The 26310-nt window shown below is 43.4% G+C and overlaps 1 protein-coding gene across 5 annotated transcripts in view; it reads right to left on the reverse strand.

The window, feature by feature from the left end:
* The window catches only part of sulf2.L (sulfatase 2 L homeolog), a 143647-nt gene that overhangs the window by 50553 nt on the left and 66784 nt on the right, over nt 1-26310 (reverse strand). Inside the window, exons 3-4 of one of the 5 annotated variants that reach the window (XM_041575711.1) lie at nt 13490-13567; nt 1112-1329 (exon numbers count right to left, since the gene is read on the reverse strand). In XM_041575711.1, coding sequence (XP_041431645.1) covers nt 1112-1283 — 172 coding nt within the window. In that variant the 5' untranslated portion in view covers nt 1284-1329; nt 13490-13567. 5 annotated transcript variants of the gene reach the window in all.

A 26310-nucleotide genomic window follows, 5' to 3' on the forward strand; every position in this document is an offset into this window, starting at 1 on the left:
GTAACAGTGGATAATAGTCTCTGGAAGGGAGTGTGACTGTGGGATAGCAGGTATAGTAGGAGAGATGGTGCCTATAGTAACAGTGGGATAATAGTCTCTGGGAAGGGAGTGTGACTGTGGGATAGCAGGTATAGTAGGGAGAGATGGTGCTATAGTAACAGTGGGATGGGATAATAGTCTCTGGGAAGGGAGTGTGACTGTGGGATAGCAGTATAGTAGGGAAAAGATGGTGCCTATAGTAACAGTGGATAATAGTCTCTGGGAAGGAGGAGTTGCTATGGGATAAGCCAAGGTGACGTGATAGGGTAGTAGGAGAGATGTGTCTATAGTAACAGTGGATAATAGTCTCTGGGAAGGGAGTGTGACTGTGGATAGCAGGTATAGTAGGAGAGATGGTGCCTATAGTAACAGTGGGATAATAGTTCTGGGAAGGGAGTGTGACTGTGGGATAGCAGGATATAGTAGGGAGAGATGGTGCCTATAGTAACAGTGGGATAATAGTCTCTGGGGTGAAGGGAGTGTGACTGTGGACGTGATAGCAGTATAGTAGGGAGAGATGGTGCCTATAGTAACAGTGGATAATAGTCTCTGGGAAGGAGTGTGACTGTGGGATACAGGTATAGTAGGAGAGATGGTGCCTATAGTAACAGTGGGATAATAGTCTCTGGAAGGGATGTGACTGTGGGATAGCAGGTATAGTAGGAGAGATGGTGCCTATAGTAACAGTGGATAATAGTCTTGGAAGGGAGTGTGACTGTGGGATAGCAGGTATAGTAGGAGAGATGGTGCTATAGTAACAGTGGATAATAGTCTCTGGAAGGAGTGTGACTGTGGATAGCAGGTATAGTAGGGAGAGATGTGTCTATAGTAACAGTGGATAATAGTCTCTGGGAAGGGAGTGTGACTGTGGGATAGCAGGTATAGTAGGGAGAGATGGTGCCTATAGTAACAGTGGGATGTGGGTCACTAGGGCAGGAATAATTAAGTTGAGATAAGGTGCCAATCATATATATGTTAATTTTACAGAACAGCATTATTTTATTAATAAGAAGTGTTGTTTACAATGCTGTTACTACATTAGTACATCTGAACAGAGAAGATGATTTCTTACCAAGTTCCACATCTTGGTCGTCTGTCAGGACGAGGATGATATTCGGCCGGATATTTTTTCGGTCCCTTTGAAACCTGCCTTTCATGCGCTGTTTGGACAGGAGACTTCCCTCTATGGCCGGCAGAACCAGAGACATCAGTAGTGTCAGCAAGAATATTCGCCAGTACTCCATCGTTGCGTCGCCTCCCCAAAAAGCTTCACCTTCGGTGCCAACAGAACTGAAAGAGAAAAACGAAAGCTGTGTGAAGCCGGTTTATAAACTGCACTGGAATTCCCAGCATCCTCGGCAAGCTTGTTTAGTTACAAGATACACTGGGAGCTCAGCACTTACTCATATGACCCGATTTATAGAATGTGACTCCTCCAAATAACCAAAGAAGCCAGTATGATAAGGAAGTGGTAAAGTAACTCATACACTGGGGTTTCTAGTTAACCCTTTGTGTCGACTACACTAAACTGTTGCTTAAAGGAGAAGGAAAGGCTAAAACTAAGTAAGCTTTATCAGAAAGGTCTATATAAATACACCAGTAAATCCTCAAAGTAATGTTGCTCTGAGTCCTCTGTCAAAAGAAACAGCACATTTCTTTCCTTCTATTGTGTACTCATGGGCTTCTGTATCCGACTTCCTGTTTTCATCTTAAACCTCCAGGGCTAGGGCTTGAGCATGCTCAGTTTACTCCTCTCTCCCTCCCTCCCTCCTCTCCCTGCTGTAATCTGAGCCCAGAGCTATGAGTGAGCAGGGAGAGACTCAGACAGGAAGTGATGTCACACCAAGCTAATATGGCAGCTGCTATCCTAAACAATAGAGCTGTCTACTCAGGTATGGTATAGCATTCTACAGAATAAATATAACATTCTACCCTGCACTGTTGTGCCTATTCTATTGGCAATAAAGTGCCTCGCTAGTGTTCCTTCTACTTTAAAGGGTAAGTTTCACCTTTCAGATCAATTACAGTCTCGCTAGTTTGCGGCTCTCCAGCATACAGCACTGCTGCCCAGAAATGCTTGTGCCCGTTTGTGGGAGAGACAAGAAAGCTCAGGAGGGGCAGAGCAAACAAACCACTGAATATTTAAACGATGGATTCTGAATTGTGACAGGTGATGCCTGTAATTCCCACTGCCCAGGTATGATGAATCCCCTGACATCAGGGAGACACGATGCCTTGAGATGTTATAATAAAACAAAGAGCAGCCATTGAATTCCCAAGCTCCCCTGAACAATGGGGCTGTCAGTCTCAGGTCACTGGGCCCCCCTCTGTCTCACCCACCAGCCACCGATCCATATTTCATTGGTTCCCCTCAGGAAAGAGCCTGATTAAAGAGTTTAAGGAACACAATAAAGTTCCCGGGAGAAGCCGAGTGATTTATGTCCCTCCCGCCGGGCAGGAAAAGTCGCTTTTCTTTATTTCTCCTGCTCCTCTCGGAAGTTTTATTGGTGCCCCTGCAGGAGCCAATCGGATACGGATTAAATGGGCTCTTTCTGCGCCCGGCACTCTAATTAGTCAGGGGCCCCGGCTTTATTGCTTCAGTCGGCTCAGATCCATTAGAGAGAAGCCTAGAGAGTCACATTTGCACAGATGTGTCCTATAAATAACCCCCTCATGTTATATACCCCCACCCATTAGCAGTCCCACAGGAATAGCCTAATGTCTCACGGAATGGGCTATTAACAATTAAATGTCACCTTAATCTTTCACTTCCTATAGCCTATACCCTCATACTATACTGTCTAAGGGAAACAATATGGCACCTCCTTCCCATATGTATAAATACAAATATACAGAGAAGGAATGTTCTGGGCACACAATAAGCTATACCCTCATACTGTACTGTCTAAGGGAAACAATATGGCACCTCCTTCCCATATGTATAAATACAATATACAGAGAAGGGAATGTTCCTGGGCACACACATAAGCTATACCCTCATACTGTACTGTCTAAGGGAAACAATATGACACCTCCTTCCCATATGTATAAATACAAATATACAGAGAAGGAATGTTCTGGGCACACAATAAGCTATACCCTCATACTGTACTGTCTAAGGGAAACAATATGGCACCTCCTTCCCATATGTATAAATACAAATATACAGAGAAGGAATGTTCTGGGCACACAATAAGCTATACCCTTATACTGTACTGTCTTTCTTCCCTTATATTTTTTGTTGTTGTTAAACTCAAGACTCAACAGGTGCCCAAAGCCAGGATTAGCCCAGCTGTCGGTTGCGGCAAACAGGCCTGATTTCATATTGCCAGACTTAACATTACAATTACTGGCCGCTGCACACAAAAGCCGTGCACCTGCTCAGGAGCCATGAATGCAAATGGACAAGAAGCCGAGCTGTGACCGAGGGATGGAGTACAGTTCAATTAGTCCAGTTGGCAGAGAGTTCAGAGCCCCGTCTGTCGTCTGATTTAGGGCATGTACCCCAGCAGGGTGGGAAGTTACCAGCAACTCACAGGCCCATTTGCTGCCAGAGAGACATGAAAGGGAATTGCAGCAGTTAATCTGCCCCCCGAGGACCCCTTGGCACGAACAATGTCCGACCAAAATGATTGTATATTAATGGAAGCTGGCAAATACAAAAAGTGCCCTGTCAAAGCGGCATTGTGACTTAAAGTGACAGCGCTGAGAAAAACATGATCGCACTTCCCCTTTAAGATGTATGATTCTATCTGGTACCATCCCTTACGTGTGAAGCCTCCAGCTTTGTTTGCCAATGAAGAACTGAGCGTTGCTATCAGCCAATCCATAACATCCATAGAAGTGACATCTGGAGTCACTAATGTATTATAAGGGATAATGTACCCCCTACTGTAAATGATAAGGATATTAGAAGTCACTGAGGGGTTGTTCTGTGACCATATAAAGGCACAAGGCTGCAGGCTGAGTTAAACAGGGAACTCTGAGTATCACTCATGTATTATAAGGGATAATGTACCTCCTACTGTAAATGATAAGGATATTAGAAGTCACTGAGGGGTTGTTCTGTGACCATATAAAGACACAAGGCTGCAGGCTGAGTTATACAGGGAACTCTGAATATCACTCATGTATTATAAGGGATAATGTACCCCCTACTGTAAATGATAAGGATATTAGAAGTCACTGAGGGGTTGTTCTGTGACCATATAAAGACACAAGACTGCAGGCTGAGTTATACAGGGAACTCTGAGTATCACTCATGTATTATAAGGGATAATGTACCTCCTACTGTAAATGATAAGGATATTAGAAGTCACTGAGGGGTTCTGTGACCATATAAAGACACAAGGCTGCAGGCTGAGTTATACAGGGAACTCTGAGTATCACTCATGTATTATAAGGGATAATGTACCTCCTACTGTAAATGATAAGGATATTAGAAGTCACTGAGGGGTTGTTCTGTGACCATATAAAGGCACAAGGCTGAAGGCTGAGTTATACAGGGAACTCTGAGTATCACTCATGTATTATAAGGGATAATGTACCCCCTACTGTAAATGATAAGGATATTAGAAGTTGCATAAATGCAGAAAATTCTACTACAAAATATTATTGACTAATGAATGAATGTGGAGTTTTGTTATATAAAATTACAAGAGAACAAACACTTTGCTGGTTGGCACAGACGATTCCCAGACGCAGCCGGTTGAAAAGCTACAAGACAATTCAGCATTTGAAACTCAATGTTTTTTTTCCCCCTAATCTGAGAGTTTGGGTTTAATCCAAGTTCGACACAACCGTGAAATAATTACAGTTTTAATGCACCAGCCTCGCTTTTGTCTGTTTGGACAAAAGCCCAGAAAAATAATAAATAAGTGGGTTACAGAAAAGGGTCACGGCACTGAGGCATTATGGGAAAGCAGAGTATTCATGGATGTGCCTCTCAGCGCTCCGCAGACCCGTTCCTTGTGGGTGTGAAGAGCTGACAGTTGACTTGACAAATTTAAAGTCTAACAGGGAAACCAGACCACAATAGTCAGGGACGAGACGGGCAAATACCCTTCCTGGGTATAAATGAAATATCTGAGGCTGCTGATCAGACCTTGGGGTCGCACCTTATAAAGCCAATACAGCTCAGGCCAACACTGGACCCCCACGTACTCTTTGAATGAGATTAGAGTCCTGCGCGGAACCATTTCTAAAAACCCGACCCATTTCTAAAAACCCGACCCAGACCCGCATTCTTACCCGCTTGGAGCCGCTACCTGATCCAACCCGTAAGTGCCATATCTGCAACCCAATCCTCAACCCGCTGATAGGGTTGCCAAGTTTTCACAACGTTTTTACTGGCCGGTAGGGGGGCGGGAACAAAAGGGTGTTCTGTGATGCAAAAAGGGGTGGGGCCACATACTGTGATGCAAAAAAAGGGGCGGTGCTACGTCGCGCGATGGCCAGAAGGCCGGGGGGGAAAAAAAAAGGGTATTACAAATTTACCGGCTACTACATTGCCAGTAAATTTGTAATATCGGCCCCGGCCTTGGCAGGTGTTTTACCGGCTAGGCCGGTAAAATAGCAGCCAGGTGGCAACCCTACCCACTGGCCATCAAGGCACAGGAAGTGCTGTGATTGTAAACCGGAAGTGACATCATTAGAAGTAGGTGTGATCAGCAAAAAGAGTTTTTAAAACATACATAAAAGAGTAAAACTCACGATTGACAAGACCCGCGACCTGCAGAACCGCCGACCCCAGTCTATACCCGCAACCTTCTACATGCAACCCGCAAGTTACCTGCTTTTTTTTGTGGGTAACCGAGATAACCACCATAGTAGCCCCTGATATACCCACCTCTTAGAGGTGCAACACTGGTGCCATACTGGTTGGATGGCAACATAAAGGCAACAGGGACTGGAGACTGTGTCACCAGGGAGTATCACAATTTCAGCCCTTTTTTCCTGTACACACAGTTTGCACAATATTTATCATTACTAGTAAACGTTACACAGAGCTGACTTATTTCCCAGCACCGTACAGAGATTATAAATCATTCCCACCAGTCTCTGACCCTGTGGAACTTACAATCTAAGGTCCCTAGTACATTCAAACACACACACACACGAGTAAATTCTATTAAGTAGGGAAACTATAAGGAATTATAGGTCCCATCCCACTAAAACATACAGGCCTAATTATTATTTCATTGGTCACCTGGGCCAAGGGCCCTGCCAACAAGTTGAAAGGGGCCCCAATGATGAAGAAAAAGGCCCACGTACACATGACCACACCCCTGATCCACCCCAGTCACACCCCATAATGAAGAAACCACACCCCTGATCCACCCCATAATGATGAATCCACACCCCTGATCCACCCCATAATGAAGAAACCACACCCCTGATCCACCCCATAATGATGAATCCACACCCTGATCCACCCCAGTCACACCCCATAATGATGAAACCAAGTCCCACCTCTTTCTAGCCCATTAATTGCACTTTTATCTTGTGCGGCCCCTGATTGAATTACCCCCCTGTACCCAACCATTCTGGACTGCAATTTACCAAGCTAACACCTTTAATCCATTTAAAGGGGATGTTCATCTTTAAATTAACTGTTAGTATGATGTAGAGAGGGATATTCTGAGACAATTTGCAATTGGTTTTCATTTTTTATTATTTGTGGTTTTTGACTTATTTAGCTTTTTATTCAGCAGCTCTCCCGTTTGCAGTTTCAACATTTTGGTTGCTAGGGTCCCTAGCAACCATGCATTAATTTGATTAAGAGACTGACATTTGATTAGGAGAGGCCTGAATAGAAAGATGAGTAATAAAAAGTAGCAATAACAATGCATTTGTAGCCCTATACCAAATTTGTTTTATAGATGAAAAAAGCTGGTAAGAAGAAGAACTTAAAAAAAAAACTATTAGAAAATAAATGATGAAGAAAGTTGGCCATTTTAGAACATACTAAACATTAATTTAAAGATTAACCACCCCATCTCCTGGGACCCAGTGCCTGAGGAGACCACTGGACACAATAAGAAGCTTTCCTACCACTGAGCTGTGACAACAGGCACCCACTGCTGCAGAACAGGGGGCGGGGTCTAAAGCAACCCGTATGGCAGCTCCTACCTAAATATACAGAAAAGCTGTCCAGGGTCGGATAGGGGCATCCTGGGGCCACCGAGACTGAAACTTTTTTTTATTATTTGGGGTTTTTGACTTCGCTTTTTATTCAGCGGCTCTCCAGTTTGCAGTCTGGTTGCTAGGGTCCAAAGTAACCTAGTAACCATGCATTCATTTGAATAAGAGACTGGAATATGAATAGGAGAGGCCTGAATAGTAAGAGGAGTAATACAAAGTAACAATAACAATACATTTGTAGCCTTACAGGGCATTTGTTTTTATATGGGGTCAGTGATTTTATTTTCTTTATTCTCACTGCCGAATGTTTAACAAGGAATAATTAAGGGCTCGTTAGCTTTAACATTAGCAATCAATATTCTGCAGAAACTATAAACAATTATTTTCAACGGAGTTGCTGCCGTATGACTGACGCCAAGATATATAGACAGAGAAATGACCTTGCTAAGCTGTTTAGCCAATCACAGGCACGGGAAAAAAACTCACATTCCAACTGCTACACCAGTATGGCAGCACCTCCTTTTCACATAGACTCAGGATGGGGCAAACAACAGAACTGCCTCAGCAAAGTCCTGTGTTGGTCTGTAGGTGGGGCTGCCATTAGAAATCACAGGGCCCCGTACAACAAAATTTTCTAGGCCCCCTAGAACACGACCACCCCAGATCCCACCCACCCTACACCACAGTTAAAAGCCCACACAGACATCAGCGCTAAAAACGGCCAACCCCCTCCCCAAGCACAAGTTATAAAAATCCATAAAAATCAGGGCCCCCTTATAAGTTAAATAAAATAAAAACTGAGGAGCCACAGCCCCCCATAAAAGTTATTTTTAAAAACATAAGCGCCAGGGCCCCCCCTTACAAGTTAAAAAGAAATATTGGGGGCCCCAGAGAATATTTTTTTTAAAAACATTGGTGGCGGGGACCTATAGAGTATTAATAATAATAATAATAATAAAATAATACATTGGTGGCCAGGGGTTTAATAAAATAATAAAATTTAAAAAAAAAACTCATTGGTGTTCAGTGGAACTGAACTCGTGGCTTCAGGACTTCAACTTTGGCTCCTTTCGAGACTTGGGCTCTTTCTTGGGAGCTCTTCCGGGGACTCGGGCGCTCTTCCGGGGACCTAGGCGCTCCTCCGGGGACCTGGGCGCTCCTCCGGGGACTCGGGCAGAAGAGGCATGGCTTTGGCGCTGTCAAGGGGAGCCCGAAAAGCGAGCACAGCCGGGCCCCTCTTTAGGGGGGCCTGGGCCTTGTACAAGAGTACCCCTGTGCCCCCCTGATGGTGGCCCTGTCTGTAGGGATGAGGGGGCCATGCAGGGACACACAGAGCCCAGGACACATGCTCAATAGGAATCCATTAGATCCATTGTATCATTGTATGGGCCAAATGTGACAAAGACTCACTGGCACTGTAGATTCTGACTCATGAAAAATCAAGAATAGGCAGTTGTGACCTCTGCTCCCCGAGCACTAGGCATAAGGTGGCAGCTGACTCACATGACATATGGCAGTTAGTTCTGGGGGCAGAGAGCTCAGGGCAGATTCCAAATCGTTTCCGGAAAGTGTCTGATCGTTGGTACAGTCCCAGCAGTCAAAGTCCTTCCCTGGGATTATGTCTGAATCACCAACAATCTGGAATGCAGACGTGAATAGTTCAGAGGAACCTCCCTTTAAATTAACTTTTAGTATGACGTAGAGAGGGATATTCTGAGACAATTTGCAATTGGTTTTCATTTTTTTATTATTTGTGGTTTTTGAGTTATTTAAGCTTTTTATCAAGCGGCTCTCCAGTTCGCAAGGTCGGCACGAACCCACCCGAACTGCCGGTCCCGGGCCGGTCCACACATCACTAATATTCTGTTGTGTATTATATCTTTATTATGATGTAGAAGCGAGTGACAAGATGAAGGTGGCCTGGAAGAAGGTTGTGGGCAGCCAGGCCCAGAGACTGTGGCAGTTGAGCAAGGCTGTAACTGGCAGCTCGAACTGTCTGTAGCTTTTAGTTGAACATCTCAAGGGCCACATTTTGTCAATTTACTCTCCGTTACTGGCACACGGGGGAAGGGGGGAACCGGGACAATTTGTTACACTGACGTGGGAGAATAAGCAGAAAAATTCGATAGTTTTCACCAGTTTTCGATACATTTCCCTGGAGATTTATATGACTTTTACTTTAATTTACTCTAGCCCTGTACAGAAAACTGCCTTGCACCCTGCTCAGTTCATGTACACGTTAAGGTCAGAAATGAATTCCCCTCTCATTGGGAGACTAATGCCCGGCCATTGTGTTTTTATAGAGAAAGAGGGGCAACCGGAGGAATCCCACATAATGACAAGGGATATGTACATACCCCATAGTGACAGTCTTCAGGCTGGAATTGAACCTGAGAACCCCAAACTCCCCACCATGTCTCCGTTCTTTCTACTACCCCGTGACTTTCTCGATTTCATTATTACATTCAGGAATCCAGTCATTTTACTGGGACTAATGGCCTCATTGTGACGTCACCATAAAGCATCCACCTAGCACCATGGTTAAAAAAAAAAAAAAATTACATTGCATGTTGTGGGCAGCAGGAGGGAAAGCCAATTTATACTTCACATTCCTTTTTATTTTACTGTAAAGTTGGACTTATAGATATTTAAGCCCCTCTCTGGTTTCTAGGGTTACTGAATAGGAGGCGGCATTGTAAAATAAAATATCATTCGGAAAATCTACAGGGAATCAATATGGCAGCTTCCTTCTGATATCTATAAATATACAAGAAGGAATGTTCTGGGCACACAATAAGCTATACCCTCATACTGTACTGTCTAAGGGAATCAATATGGCACCTCCTTCCCATATGTATAAATACAAATATACAGAGAAGGAATGTTCTGGGCACACAATAAGCTATACCCTCATACTGTACTGTCTAAGGGAAACAATATGGCACCTCCTTCCCATATGTATAAATACAAATATACAGAGAAGGAATGTTCTGGGCACACAATAAACTATACCCTCATACTGTACTGTCTAAGGGAAACAATATGGCACCTCCTTCCCATATGTATAAATACAAATATACAGAGAAGGAATGTTCTGGGCACACAATAAGCTATACCCTCATACTGTACTAGCGATGTATTATTATAGCACAGACAGCGCATCACAGAGATGATACATGATTATTTGAGTATAGCAAACAAAGTGCAGACTAGTGACAGTATCAGACTAACAGTCCCTTTCTCACGTTGGCCAATTAAACTGGTTACTTGCCATTCACAGCTCACTAGCCAGGAAGCAGAATTGGATAATTATCAGATTTAACCCTCTAGTAACAACAACTGGTCCAACAAGCAAACGGATGCGTCTCCATGTGATACAATGAAATCAATCAGAGCCTGAGAGATGCAAGAGAGAGAGTCTGGGGCCAATAAAAGGGGAACTATACCTGTGATAACTATTAACTTTACAGTAAAGTGCAATCGTCCATACACGGATATAAATGCCTGAGCTGATCAGTAATACCGAGAGAAACAGATGGATGTCCCACGTCCCCCTCCTGCCCAAAACCAGCGCTTACAATCCCTCAACCTCCGCCGATCCTCGGGGCAGAGAATATGGCAGCAGAAAGGAACCAGTTGGTAAGAAAAGTTTCCCCTTTACATTTTAAGGCTTGAGGACGTTCCACAATAACCATCTGCCCAATAAAGAACGTTTCCGGTTCTTTAAATTAAACTTCTGTTTTTCACTAGGAACTGTGAATTCTGGGAGATGTAGTCAAGCTCAGCCCTTATCTAACACGACATACCTTAGTACATACTGGAATCAGACAAGTCGATTCTTCTAAATCTCCAACTTTTCAGCTGAAAGCTCTTTCTCTCGTGACCACTTGGGACCCCAGAAGCCTCAAATAGGGGGTCAGTCTCCTCTGTGCAGGGCACCTTCCCACTCACGACTCCATTGATTGGCTCTAGGGCTGATGTGGTTCCCAGTTAAGAGCAGCCAGAGGAGCACTGGTGCCTGTTTAATATCTGTCAGAGGTGCAATAAATAAGCTTTGGGGAAGTCCGGGAACCCATTTCCCAGCACACGGCTGATTTGAATTGTGAAAGCTTATAGTGCTAAAGGGGAACTAGCCCGCCTCGTTCCCCTCCCAGGCTCACAATGATGTCATAACTGGGATTCCACAGGGAGCCGACTGCAAGTTTAAAGTCCTCTGCCAATTTGCTCCGCTTATAAACAGCCTGGAGCGCTGCTGCTTGCACTGGAAACACACACACGGCACTTGCACAGCTCTGTCACTAACATAACATAACTCAAGGGTGCCTACATCCTTGACCCAACACTCTTATAAGAAATGCCATGGATGCATTTACAAAAAGAGAAAATACAAGGTTAAAAAAAAATTAAAGGGCAAGTAAAGGCACACACCAGAGTTCCGTGTGTCTCAGCCAATATCATTTATATCTCAAATCTACTTTGGGTTTTAGTCTCTATGCAAGAACGGGCACAAACAAAACAGTGATTGCCAACCTGGACCCAGAGTGCCCCATATGTGTAGTGAAGACAGAGATTATATCCAAACCAGATAACGGCATCCATACTAGGGATGCACCAAATTCACTATTTGGGATTCGACGAACCCTGGAATCCTTGGTGAAAGATTCGGCCAAATACCGACCGAAACCGAATCCTAATTTGTACATGCAAATTAGCGGCAGGAAAGGAAAAAGTGTAAAATTTCTTCTTTTGTGATGAAAAGTCATGTGATTTGTCTACCCGCCCCTAATTTACATATGCAAATTAGGATTCGGATTTGGTTCATCCAGATGCAAGGATTCGGGCGAATCCGAATCCTGCTGAAAAAGGCCGAATCCCGAACTGAATCCTGGATATCCATACATCCTGAGTCCTGCGTGGAACCAATTTTTGAAACCCGAACCGCAACCCGCATTCTTACCCGCTTGGACACACTACCCGACCCGCGACCCAATCCAAGACCCGCTGATTATCAAAAAACAGGAAGTGCCATCATTGTTAACCAGAAGTGACATCATTAGGAGTGGGCGTGATCAGAAAGAGTTTTTAAAACATACGTAAAGGAGTAAAACTCGCTATTGACAAGACCCGCACCCAGATTCTTACCCGCTTGGACCTGCAAATGCCTTATCCGCAACCCGATCTGGGACCCGCTGACCAAAAAAAGTTTTTAAAACAAATGTAAAGGAGTAAAACTCGCTATTGAGAAGACCCACAACATGACCCACGTCTATACCCGCACTCGAACGTTCTACCCACAAGCCGCCGGTTACCTGCTTTTTAACCCGACCCGCTGCAGAACTCTACATTCAGCCACCAATTTATAGTGGGCAAATGGGAATCTGGCGTGTCCCTTACGCAAAGAGCCCTTCCTAATTGTGCAAGAAGGGGCCACAGGAGTTTCATGGAACATGGACCTCTGACCTGTTGTGATGGACCTCAGTGACCCACATGGGTTCTTTGTTATAAAAGAGCAAATCTCATGAGACAGGGCAGGAGGCAAGAGAGAGGTAGATCTAGACCCAGTGAGTATCAAGTCAGATTTGGGGTTCCCATGAGTGAGGACTAGACAGTAGTTAAAGCACAAGGCAATGAAGTTGAGTCGCTGAGCGGCTTCACCAACAAGGCTTGATATTGGGCTCAGTGGAACTCTTGGGCTCGAGTGATGAAGTAGGGTAGTAGGAAAAGCAATTTTAATTTGATTTAACTGGGCCATATTGGAATGATCCACTTGTTCAATCCCTGAATATGATCAATATTGGGGTCTAGGAAGAAAAGGTCTCCATCAACGTTCCAAAGTGGTCCATAACCAATGGGACATTCTAATCTGCCTGCGAAAATCTGCCCAGAAAGAAGCCACGGAAGGGTTACAGTCAATGAAGGAAGGAAATATGTCATAGAGAGAAAGTGGAAAGGCAAGTTAATGAAATGATGGAGGAGACGGCAATGGGTTCCTAGAAGGGAGCTTCATGGGCAGCAAGCTGTTGGTTGATGAAGCTACGGAGCAGGAGGTCTCGGGGGGACCACAAACATCCAGGTTAATGGATTGAGAATGACTCTCTCTGTCTTATCCACTTAGCAGAAATTACATTAGAACTAACAGAGCACGGGACAGCGGCGTGCCATATGCTGGGGTTTCGACCAGGAATTTGCTGGATTAAAGGGGTCATTCACCTTTGAGTTAAATTTTAGTGTGATGTAGAGAGGGTTATTCTGAGACAATTTGCAATTGGTTTTTATTTTATATTGTTTGCTGTTTTGAGTTATTTACCTTTTTATTCAGCAGCTCTCCAGTTTGCAGTTTCAGCCATCTGGTTGCTAGGGGTTGCTAGTGACCCCCATTTGAAAGCTGGAAAGAGTCAGAAGAAGAAGGCAAATAATTGAAAAAACTATTAAAAATCAACAATGAAGACCAACTAAAAAGTTGCTTAGAATTGGCCTTCTGTAACATACTAATAGTTAACTCTTCCCTGCCATGTTGACTCATTTCAAAATAAAGCACACAGAGGTGGAAGTCTTTCCTACTGAAGGCATTTCACCCAACTGGCACCAAATTTTCTAACTGACGCCATTCTGTCTTTTTATCCAATAGGATAAGAATCCCCAAGTCCTTCCCAGGCTTCCATATTTGTCTGTGATCAACCACATTCAGTAATTTTGTATTAAAATCTTTACAGTCCTTCTAATGAGCCCTGTATAATACTGATCCATAGACAACTCCTGTGATGTCCTCACACTGGCACCAATACACCGCATTAACTGCAGCTAATTACTGAAATTACCATCCATTGCTCTAATGGGCAAATCCCCCAAGACAGGTTGTTTTTCCAGGGAGATGAAGAAGGAAGAAAACACACACATCATATAAATAGATGCCTGAGAGAGAGACAACATACAGCTGTAATAATCCTGTATTTTCTGTGAATAGGGACAGAACTATATGGAATCTAATCTCCCCCACTTAAAGAAAGGGTTTCTGTTATTCATAAATATTATTTCAACACTTTGCCCTGTACTAAGCACAATTCAGCAGGAACAGCCCCCTAAGTTTGCTCATAGTCTGTACAGAGAGATCCCATAAAACTATGGCAGCATAGGTATTCCACTGTACTAAGCACAATTCAGCAGGAACAGCCCCTAAGTTTGCTCATAGTCTGTACAGAGAGATCCCATAAAACTATGGCAGCATAGGTATTCCCTGTACTAAGCACAATTCAGCAGGAACAGTCCCCTAAGTTTGCTCATAGTCTGTACAGAGAGATCCCATAAAACTATGGCAGCATAGGTATTCCTCTGTACTAAGCACAATTCAGCAGGAACAGCCCCTAAGTTTGCTCATAGTCTGTACAGAGAGATCCCATAAAACTATGGCTGCATAGGTATTCCCCTGTACTAAGCACAATTCAGCAGGAACAGTCCCCTAAGTTTGTTCATAGTCTGTACAGAGAGATAACATAAAACTATGGCAGCATAGGTATTCCCTGTACTAAGCACAATTCAGCAGGAACAGTCCCCTAAGTTTGTTCATAGTCTGTACAGAGAGATAACATAAAACTATGGCAGCATAGGTATTCCCTGTACTAAGCACAATTCAGCAGGAACAGTCCCCTAAGTTTGTTCATAGTCTGTACAGAGAGATAACATAAAACTATGACAGCATAGGTATTCCCCTGTACTAAGCACAATTCAGCAGGAACAGTCCCCTAAGTTTGTTCATAGTCTGTACAGAGAGATAACATAAAACTATGACAGCATAGGTATTCCCCTGTACTAAGCACAATTCAGCAGGAACAGTCCCTAAGTTTGCTCATAGTCTGTACAGAGAGATAACATAAAACTATGGCAGCATAGGTATTCCCTGTACTAAGCACAATTCAGCAGGAACAGCCTTAAATTTGCTTATAGCTAGACTAGACCCCAATAGGAGGGGGGAGTAATATAAGTCGAGCCTTATGTTTTGAATACCTATATCAACAATTGTGAAGACCAGGATCACCCCAAAAAGGTTTGCTTCACGGAAAGCTGTATATCCAGATGGAGCCTACAGGTGGGTGGAGAACTAAATATGGCTTTCTAAGGCGGTACCTTTATATAATAGTGCTGCAATGCCGCCTTCCAGTTTGCCAGTCTTTCCATTGCCAAACACAAGCACAAAGTACAGAAAGACAATTCTACTCATGTAGCGTGGCACAAGGAATACCTGAGAGAAAGGTGGCACATTGCTCTACTAGTATTCTGGGAAGGTGTGAGAGGAGCACTGTCCCACTGGAGAAGGTAGGTTAGTAATTGGAAGTGTATCAAATGGGCACCCACCTCCTTCCCCTTTAACAAGGAAACAGTGGGGCAGTTGTTAAACAAAGAGACAGAGTGTGAAATGATTATCAGCCTGGGCTCTTGGGCTGATCCAACACGTAGCGATGGCTGCCAGTGGGTGCCCGGGCATTCACAGCCCACATTTTTCCCAAACAATCTCAGCAGCTGAATCTGTGTGCGAATTGATCCAAAAAAGCCTTCAGCGCTGCCTTCATAAAAATGCAAAGATCCGGAGCAGGGCGTGATCCAAAACACAAATCTGTCAGCTCCGACTAATCTCAAGTCAATTTGCAGACGTGGGCGAAGCGGCATTTTCTTGTGTGTGAGTCTAATGAGCGAGAAATTAGTATCTGATTGCACTCTAATTGTGATTGGCACATTTCTACTGGCTTATAGAGGTGCCAATCTGGAAAAACATTACCAGCTGCGATGCCAGTCCTTCAGTCCTTTATCTGTTCTTCACTTACATCTTTCAGCTCCCTCTGATGGTCTGCTGCTTTCTGAGGGGCTGCTCTCAGCTATAGTTCCAGGGGTACCCACGGCACAAATAAGCACTCACCCCAAATCTCCCCCTAACTGACCTTCAGGCTGGGCCCCCTTAGCTCATAACAAGGTTACAGATATATAGAAACATTGGGGTAACAGTCACCCTGCTATAGTTCCAGGGGTACCCAGGGTACAAATAAACACTCACTCCAAATCTCCCCCGAACTGGCCTTCAGACTGGGCCCCCTTAGCTCATAACAAGGTTACAGATATATAGAAACATTGGGGTAACAGTCACCCTGCTATAGTTCCAGGGGTACCCAGGGTACAAATAAGCACTCACCCCAAATCTCCCCCTAACTGACCTTCAGACTGGGCCCCCTTAGCTCATAACAAGGTTACAGATATATAGAAACATTGGGGTACCAGTCACCCTGCTATAGTTCCAGGGGTACCCAGGGCACAAATAAGCACTCACCCCAAATCTCCCCCTAACTGGCCTTCAGACTGGGCCCCCTTAGCTCATAACAAGGTTACAGATATATAGAAACATTGGGGTAACAGTCACCGTGCTATAGTTTTAGGGGTACCCAGGGTACAAATAATCACTCACCCCAAATCTCCCCCTAACTGACCTTCAGTCTGGGCCCCCTTAGCTCATAACAAGGTTACAGATATATAGAAACATTGGGGTAACAGTCACCCTGCTATAGTTCCAGGGGTACCCAGGGTACAAATAATCACTCACCCCAAATCTCCCCCTAACTGGCCTTCAGACTGGGCCCCCTTAGCTCATAACAAGGTTACAGATATATAGAAACATTGGGGTAACAGTCACCGTGCTATAGTTTTAGGGGTACTCAGGGCTAAAATAAGTACCCAAAATCTCATGGTAATTGGGCAAAGGCTTGTGTTCCTCTGCTCCCACTGCGTTGCCCTATTCGAATTGACAGGCCCCACAGTTTAGGACACGGAGTACAATTCCTATTCTGTACCCTAATATGAGCCTGTGCCGTTCCCACTAACTGGTGCAGCCCCCAGACATGCCAGTCAATGAGAAAAAACAGAGATGTTGATTACTTTGAAGCAAAAACAAGAAAATGTTCTGGAACTATTTGACAGTTTTGCCCTGTGGGTGCCGTCCATTGTCTCTCGCACAACGAGGAGCGGGCGGATTGGGAAATGAATTGAGGTTGCTTTATAAAGGGGGGACGTAAGTAAAGGAAATTAGCCGTTCTTGGGAAGAAAAAGAGACAACACCCAATTAGAGGCAAAGTTTCCAAGGCCTAATGAGGGATTTCTCTGATATAAACAAGACAGTGTTGGAAAGGCTGGACAGTGGCCATGGTACAACACAACAGTGAATGGAGGCGACACGTTTGTATAGAGAATACAGAAGGGACTTGTGTTGTGTCTGTGGGGCTGTCTAATCTGTCTCGGCTGAGACTCAGGGGTGTCACATAAACCAGAGAATGCACCAACACTGCTGAGTTACAGCAATTACTCGGGCCTGGAGGGCCCCTTGTGTCACATTGAAATTGTTCCCTAAAGGAACGGCACAGTAAATGCCACGGAGAAACGCTCTGTAGCCGAGAAAATCTCCCGGATTCACAAATGTTCCCTCCATATCCCTGTAATCCAGACGTCTTCATTGCTAAACCCAGGGATACGGATCTAGACTTGGAGAACTTTCTACTACTAAAGATTGTTAACTCTGTCAAGGCCTGATCTGTTATTGGAGGAGTGATCTGTTATTATTTACATAAAATTTTTTAGTGTTCCGGCTTCTTTAAAGGTCTCCAAAGCCCTGGGAGTTCGGAGTCGGAACCGCCACTCGCACAGCAGGTGCACTGCCGCCTTTAGCTCCTGTTCTGGTTTAAACATAGAAAGTTTTCATATGTTATCCAGATTGCTCGGGACCTGGACCTTTCCAGATAACAGATCTGTCCATAATTTGGATCTGCATACCTTAAGTCTACTAGAAAATCATGTAAACATGAAAAAAAACCCAATAGGCTGGTTTTGCCTCCAATAAGGATTAATTATATCTTAGTTGGGATCAAGTACAAGCGACTGTTTTATTATTACACAGAAAAAGGAAATTGTTTTTAAACATTTGGATTATTTGGGTGAAATTGAGTCTATGGGAGACGGCCTTCACTTAATTCAGAGCTTTCTGGATAAAAGGTTTCTGTATAACAGATCTTTCTGTAATTTGGATCTTCATACCTTAAATCTACTAGAAAATCATATAAACATTAAATAAACCCAATAGGCTCGTTTTGCCTCCAATAAGGATTAATTATATCTTAGTTGGGATCAAGTACAAGCGACTGTTTTATTATTACACAGAAAAAGGAAATAGTTTTGTAAAAAATTTGGATTATTTGGATAAAATGGAGTCTATGAGAGACGGCTTTTCCATAATTTGGAGCTTTCTGGATAACGGGTTTCCGGATAACTGATCTTTCCATAATTTGGATCTTCATACCTTTAGTCTACTAGAAAATCACATAAACATGAAATAAAGCCAATAGGCTGGTTTTGCTTCCAATAAGGATTAATTATATCTTAGTTGGGATCAAGTACAAGGTACCTTTTCATTACAACAACAAAAAAGGAAAATTTTTTATAACAGGTCCTATATTTGTATAAAAATATACTCCAGCCCAAGAGCTTAATTTGCAGGAGATTCCAGACAACTAAGAGCAGAGACAGACGAGAAGATTCGGGGAGAGTCGCCCAGCGACAAATCGCCTCTTCTTCGGGCGACTAATCTCCCTTCCCGCGGGCTACAGTGCAAATCAACGGCGGTATGGCACTCGGAGTGCTTCGTTTTATGAAGTTCCCTTGTGAGGAAACTTTGGGGCGACTTCGGAAAACTAATCGAATCGAGTGCCATCCCGCCTGCGATTTAGATTCTAGCTGGCAGGGAGTCAGTTTGGGGAGATTATTCGCCCGAAGAAGAATCGATTTGTCTCCCCGAATCTCCACATGTGTCTCTGTCCTAGTTAATGTTAATGTCTCCATGCACTGCAGCCTCTCTTACTGACAGCAAGCGGACAAGAGATGCCGGATGTTGTACAGATATGGGATCTGTTATCTAGAAACCCTTTATCTGGAAAACTCCAAATTACAGAAAGGTCGTCTCCCATAGACTCCATTTTATCCAAGTAATCCAAATGTTTAAAAGTCATTTCATTTTTCACTATAATAATAAAACAGTAGCTTGTACTTGATCCCAACTAAGATATAATTAATCCTTATTGGAGGCAAAACCAGCCTATTGGATTTATTTCATGTTTACATGATTTTCTAGTAGATCTTAATGATTCAAGCAAGATGGTGCAAATGCAGAGGAATGGAGTAATGTGCAGGGCAGCTGGGATGCTGCATCTGGAGGTGGAACATGTGCCGACCAACCTTTCCTTCTGTTGTTGGATGAACATCAAGTGTGAAAAAACAACCTAGTGTTTCTACTTACTGACTGACATGCTCACAACTTCCCAAAGTTTAACCAACGCTTAACCTATTTCTTATAAGAATTCTCATTTAAAGTTCAAGTCACATGTGCACAGTGTTCCTATTCCACAGTCAGGACAAAATATATCAATTTATGCACATTAGATTCAGCATTAGAGGAACAAGCTGGCACTCTGAATTACAATACAAAAATTAGAGCAGAGCAGACAGTAACCCTTCCAACACTTTCCTCTTGTCTCTGTCCTTATATATTAGGTACCTATCTAGTGCTACCAATCCCTATTTCTGTAGGGAAATGAGAGCAGAGCAGACAGTAACCCTTCCAACACTTTCCTCTTGTCTCTGTCCTTATATATTAGGTACCTATCTAGTGTTACCAATCCCTATTTCTGTAGGGAAATGAGAGCAGAGCAGACAGTAACCCTTCCAACACTTTCCTCTTGTCTCTCCTTATATATTAGGTACCTATCTAGTGCTACCAATCCCTATTTCTGTAGGGAGAGCAGAGCAGACAGTAACACTTCCAACACTTTCCTCTTGTCTCTCCTTATATATTAGGTACCTATCTAGTGTTACCAATCCCTATTTCTGTAGGGAAATGAGAGAGAGCAGACAGTAACACTTCCAACACTTTCCTCTGTCTCTCCTTATATATTAGGCACCTATCTAGTGCTACCAATCCCTATTTCTGTAGGGAAATGAGAGAGAGCAGACAGTAACCCTTCCAACACTTTCCTCTTGTCTCTGTCCTTATATATTAGGTACCTATCTAGTGCTACCAATCCCTATTTCTGTAGGGAAATGAGAGCAGAGCAGACAGTGACCCTTCCAACACTTTCCTCTTGTCTCTGTCCTTTTCTACATTAACAAAACAAAAACTGAAACAAAATGTTTATCTTCTTTCTATGACATTAGTGACATCCATTCCACTCAGGGACATTAGACAGAGTTTATCAGTACAATATACAGAATGACAGACCTTGAGAGTATGTTATATTGTATGAGGAGATGTAAAAGAGATAAACTATGACAAACATAATAAACATAGCTAAATGTCAAAGATACATAGAATTTCAAGGTTATACACCTAATGCTCCCAATACTTACTACTATTATAGAAAACTGTTTAAAATCTGCCTTTCTTTTATCTTAAAATTTCAAAAAGTGGTATAGTAGGGAGAGATGGTGCCTATAGTAACAGTGGATAATAGTCTCTGGGAAGGGAGTGTGACTGTGGAATAGCAGGTATAGTAGGGAGAGATGGTGTCTATAGTAATAGTGGATAATAGTCTCTGGGAAGGGAGTGTGACTGTGGGATAGCAGGTATAGTAGGGAGAGATGGTGCCTATAGTAACAGTGGATAATAGTCTCTGGGAAGGGTGTGTGGCTGTGGGATCGCAGGTATAGTAGGGAGAGATGGTGTCTATAGTAATAGTGGATAATAGTCTCTGGGAAGGGAGTGTGACTGTGGGATAGCAGGTATAGTAGGGAGAGATGGTGCCTATAGTAACAGTGGATAATAGTCTCTGGGAAGGGAGTGTGACTGTGGGATAGCAGGTATAGTAGGGAGAGATGGTGCCTATAGTAACAGTGGATAATAGTCTCTGGGAAGGGAGTGTGACTGTGGGATAGCAGGTATAGTAGGGAGAGATGGTGCCTATAGTAACAGTGGATAATAGTCTCTGGGAAGGGAGTGTGACTGTGGGATAGCAGGTATAGTAGGGAGAGATGGTGCCTATAGTAACAGTGGGATAATAGTCTCTGGAAAGGGAGTGTGACTGTGGGATAGCAGGTATAGTAGGGAGAGATGGTGCCTATAGTAACAGTGGATAATAGTATCTGGGAAGGGAGTGTGACTGTGGGATAGCAGGTATAGTAGGGAGAGATGGTGCCTATAGTAACTGTGGGATAATAGTCTCTGGGAAGGGAGTGTGACTGTGGGATAGCAGGTATAGTAGGGAGAGATGGTGTCTATAGTAACAGTGGATAATAGTCTCTGGGAAGGGAGTGTGACTGTGGGATAGCAGGTATAGTAGGGAGAGATGGTGTCTATAGTAACAGTGGATAATAGTCTCTGGGAAGGGAGTGTGACTGTGGGATAGCAGGTATAGTAGGGAGAGATGGTGCCTATAGTAACAGTGGATAATAGTCTCTAGGAAGGGAGTGTGACTGTGGGATAGCAGGTATAGTAGGGAGAGATGGTGTCTATAGTAACAGTGGATAATAGTCTCTGGGAAGGGAGTGTGACTGTGGGATAGCAGGTATAGTAGGGAGAGATGGTGTCTATAGTAACAGTGGATAATAGTCTCTGGGAAGGGACTGAGGGATAGCAGGTATAGTAGAGATGCCAGTCTAATGGCCCCCTGTCAGGTGCAGTTGGCATATTAAACCTCTATCTCTTTAACCATTGGTTTGGGACCATAAATTACACCTGTGAGTATTCACTCCATTTTGGTCAAACCCTTAGTACACAATGAAACAAATAAACATTTTTGAAGTCACAGACTTGGCCTCAGAGTTGAATAAAGAAGCAGAAAATAAACATACTTTAGCGGCACACGGGGAGACAATATAAGATCAGCCGCTGCGGCTCTTCGCTCACGTTGCCTCGGGTGAAACCAAATCCGTTTGTTGCTCAGAATTTCCAGCCTATTAGGCCTGAGTTTGTCTCGGATACTTAGAGAGGAAGAATGTAACAATTCAGTCTGTCGTGGAGATAAGAGCAATAACCATTGAGATACAGCACAAGCGGCTTCTGATATGAACAGTAAAGCTAAAGTTGCTCTTACACTTCCCCTTTGTGTTTGACTAATGGGATATAAAGACTCTACAGTTGCTGCCCTCCAGCTGCCGCCGACTGCTTGTTGCTGGTATAAAGGCCGTCACACAAGGGATGATTTCGGGTGGTTTCTGGACCGTGAGCCCCTGGATTATACAACTTTACCGTTTGCTCGTACCAACTAAAAGTGATCATTTGCAACATGGAAATCTCCATGGGTTTATAGAATGTTTAAAACATTTTAAGGCAGGTATGAAGTTCCAAATTACAGAAAGCCTAATCTGGAAAACCCTAGGTCCCAAGAATTCTGGATAACAGGTCCTATAGCTGTACCTTTCAAAGACTCTGACATTGTCATCCCTTGCCTTTGGGTGGATCATGGACAGAGTTTTGTCATAATGTGATGTAAATATGTGCACAAGGGGGATCAAAGGAACAGTACGCAATTTTAGGGGACTGTTCCTGCTGAATTGTGCTTAGTACAGGGAATACCTATGCTGCCATAGTTTTATGGGATCTCTCTGTACAGACTATGAGCAAACTTAGGGACTGTTCCTGCTGAATTGTGCTTAGTACAGGGGAATACCTATGCTGCCATAGTTTTATGGGATCTCTCTGTACAGACTATGAGCAAACTTAGGGACTGTTCCTGCTGAATTGTGCTTAGTACAGGGGAATACCTATGCTGCCATAGTTTTATGGGATCTCTCTGTACAGACTATGAGCAAACTTAGGGACTGTTCCTGCTGAATTGTGCTTAGTACAGGGGAATACCTATGCTGCCATAGTTTTATGGGATCTCTCTGTACAGACTATGAGCAAACTTAGGGCTGTTCCTGCTGAATTGTGCTTAGTACAGGGGAATACCTACGCTGCCATAGTTTTATGGTATCTCTCTGTACAGACTATGAGCAAACTTAGGGGGCTGTTCCTGCTGAATTGTGCTTAGTACAGGGAATACCTATGCTGCCATAGTTTTATGGGATCTCTCTCTACAGACTATGAGCAAACTTAGGGACTGTTCCTGCTGAATTGTGCTTAGTACAGGGGAATACCTATGCTGCCATAGTTTTATGGGATCTCTCTGTACAGACTATAAGCAAACTTAGGGGCTGTTCCTGCTGAATTGTGCTTAGTACAGGTGAATACCTATGCTGCCATAGTTTTATGGGATCTCTCTGTACAGACTTTGAGCAAACTTAGGAGACTGTTCCTGCTGAATTGTGCTTAGTACAGGGGAATAACTATGAATATAGGTTTCTTGCATTCAATCCCACAGCAGCTCAGGAAGGTCAGTTTCATGGAATGTGTACGTACATAGAAAGGATCTGTTGGGGGTTAAAGCAAAACCGTGCCCATTGCTGAACAGAGTTATTAGCATAGTAACCTATTTTCAAAATATCTTTCCCTTGAATTCTGCTTTTGTTCTCTGTTCCCATCTGACTCTCTTTCTCCTCCGAGCTATAAATACTGAGCTATTTGTAACGGGAAAAAATAAAACTTTCCTTGCGGTCCGTTACACTGATTCTGCCATCGATTTATTGAAATCTCCGGGGCTGGTGCATCATCCTCTGTCTAAACGTTATCATATAGATCTGTATCATTAGAGCCCATTTAAATAAGCCTGAAAGGTGCCTTTAATTTTGCCTTCGGATCACTGTGCAGCATACAACAGCTCTATGCAGCGGCGTTTCTTTGGGATTTCCATTACACTCTATTTATATGTTGGCTTTACTTGCCCTTTAATTTTCACTTATGGGTATAAATGATTCTTGTATTAATTATATTGTTTTTAGTTGAAGACTGATCTGAACGTGATGTTTAATATGCATCGCACCAACTGCTGGGAGTCAAAGTAAGGAGGCAGAATACTGAATACACAGAACATAGGGAGAGAGACACAACGGCATTAGCAGGATCAATATGAGATTTTAGCAAAGCTGCGGGGGGAGATTAAAAGATTTCGTCTGGCTGAGCTACAGGTGAGTCAATGTGTTTATTCTGCTTTCCCTATAAGCAGAACAAATATGGCAGCCTTAAAGGAGAGGGAAAGGTTAAAAGTAAGTAAGCTTTATCAGAAAGGTCTATATAAATAACCAGTAAACCATCAAAGTAATGTTGCTCTGAGTCAAAATAAACAGCACATTTCTTTCCTTCTATTGTGTACTCATGGGCTTCTGTATCAGACTTCCTGTTTTCAGCTTAAACCTCCAGGGCTAGGGCTTGAGCATGCTCAGTTTGTTCCTCTCTCCCTCTCCCTGCTGTAATTTTAGCCCAGAGCTATGAGTGAGCAGGGAGACTCAGGCAGGAAGTGATGTCACACCAAGCTAATATTAGGAGAGAAGGCAAGTCTTCCAGAAATCATTTAGCCATAGTATTGGGTTTTCCTGGACAAAACAGCGGCTTGTGGAGCAAAAGAGACAACCAAGTGGGTGTTGAGTTCTGGCCTCTTCTAGGGATGCATTGAATCCATTATTTTGGATTTTGCCAAACCCCAGAATCCTTCGCAAAAGATTTGGCTGAATAATGAACCAAATCCTAATTTGCATATGCAAATTAGGGGTGGGAAGGGGAAACATTTTTTACGTCCTTGTTTTGTAACGAATAGTTGTGCGATTTCCTTCCCCGCCCCTAATTTGCATACACAAATTAAGATTTTGATTCGGTTTGGCAAGGCAGAAGGATTCGGCCGAACCTGAATCCTGCTGAAAAAGGCAGAATCCCAAACCGTATCCTGGATTCGGTGCATCCCTAGTCTTTTCAATAGTATAGGATTTAATTTTATAGGCTTATAAATCCTTTAATAAATGCACTCTTAATACAGAGAGGGTTTATTGCCCCTACAGTTAATATCTGAGCAGGGAAAAGGGAGATCGGGATCTAACAGTAGATATTTAGCCGGTAAGCAGTATTCTTGTTTAGAGCATGTCTTCACAAGAGTGGAATGTAAATATAGCAATAAGTATAATACGTATGTTATACTTCAACTGGTGCAATAAATATATTTCAGAGTGGGAATTAGGGATGCACCGAATCCATTATTTTGGATTCGCCGAACCCCCCGAATCCTTCACAAAAGATTCGGCCAAATATCAAATGGAATCCTAATTTGCATATGCAAATTAGGGGTGGGAAGGGGAAAAAAATTTACTTCCTTGTTTTGTAACAAAAAGTCACGCATTTTCCCTCCGCGCCCCTTATTTGTATATGCAAATTAGGAATCGGAAGGATTCGGACCAATCCGAATTCTGCTGAGAAAAAAAAAGGACGAATCCCGAACCGAATCCCGGATTCGGTGAATCCCTATTGGGAATATAACATAACAGGAGGACTATGAAAGATGCTAAAGAAGCCAGTCAGTCAGAGGGAAACATCGGCAAGGCTGAAACTGCAAACGAAAAAATTCAGTTTTTTAACTGCAGCCTCCTTCTCATACACCGCCGCAGCAGCAGCACGGAGGGGATCATCGGGTTTTAATGATTCATTTATTTCGGGAAACTTTGCAGAAGCAGCAAAGTCAATAGGAACACAGGAAACGGCGTTTAATTATTGACGCTCTCTGCATCGCTCGGTGGCACTTCAAGGAGCTCGGAAATAAGTCTAAGCCTGTGTAGCTTGACTCCAAGCATAGCGCAAAGCCTATTATAGACCTGCATTGACTGTTCTGTCTGTGCTACTGTATCCGCTGTTGAGCAACTTCACCTCCCAGCATTCCACGTCAGAAATCACTATTATATGTGTTTAACTCTTGCCTTAGTTATAGCAGTGCTGTAAAGTCTATCTAGCAAGCTGTCCAGGCTCCCTTTCTCAGATTATAATAGTGATGGGCGAATTTATTTGCCAGGCGCAAATCTGCGGCAAATTATCGTCCAAAAAAAAAAAATGTCACCGGCATTCAAAAACGGAAACAAGCGTCAAAACCGGACGCCGGCATCAAAAACGTGACGCCGGCGCAGTTTCGAATTTCAAATATTTCACTGTTTCGCAGGAAATTGGCACATTTTTCGGTGAAGCAAAATGGTGCAAATTCG

The sequence above is a fragment of the Xenopus laevis genome, chromosome 9_10L (assembly GCF_017654675.1).
Source record: "Xenopus laevis strain J_2021 chromosome 9_10L, Xenopus_laevis_v10.1, whole genome shotgun sequence".
Taxonomy (NCBI): Eukaryota; Metazoa; Chordata; class Amphibia; order Anura; family Pipidae; genus Xenopus; species Xenopus laevis.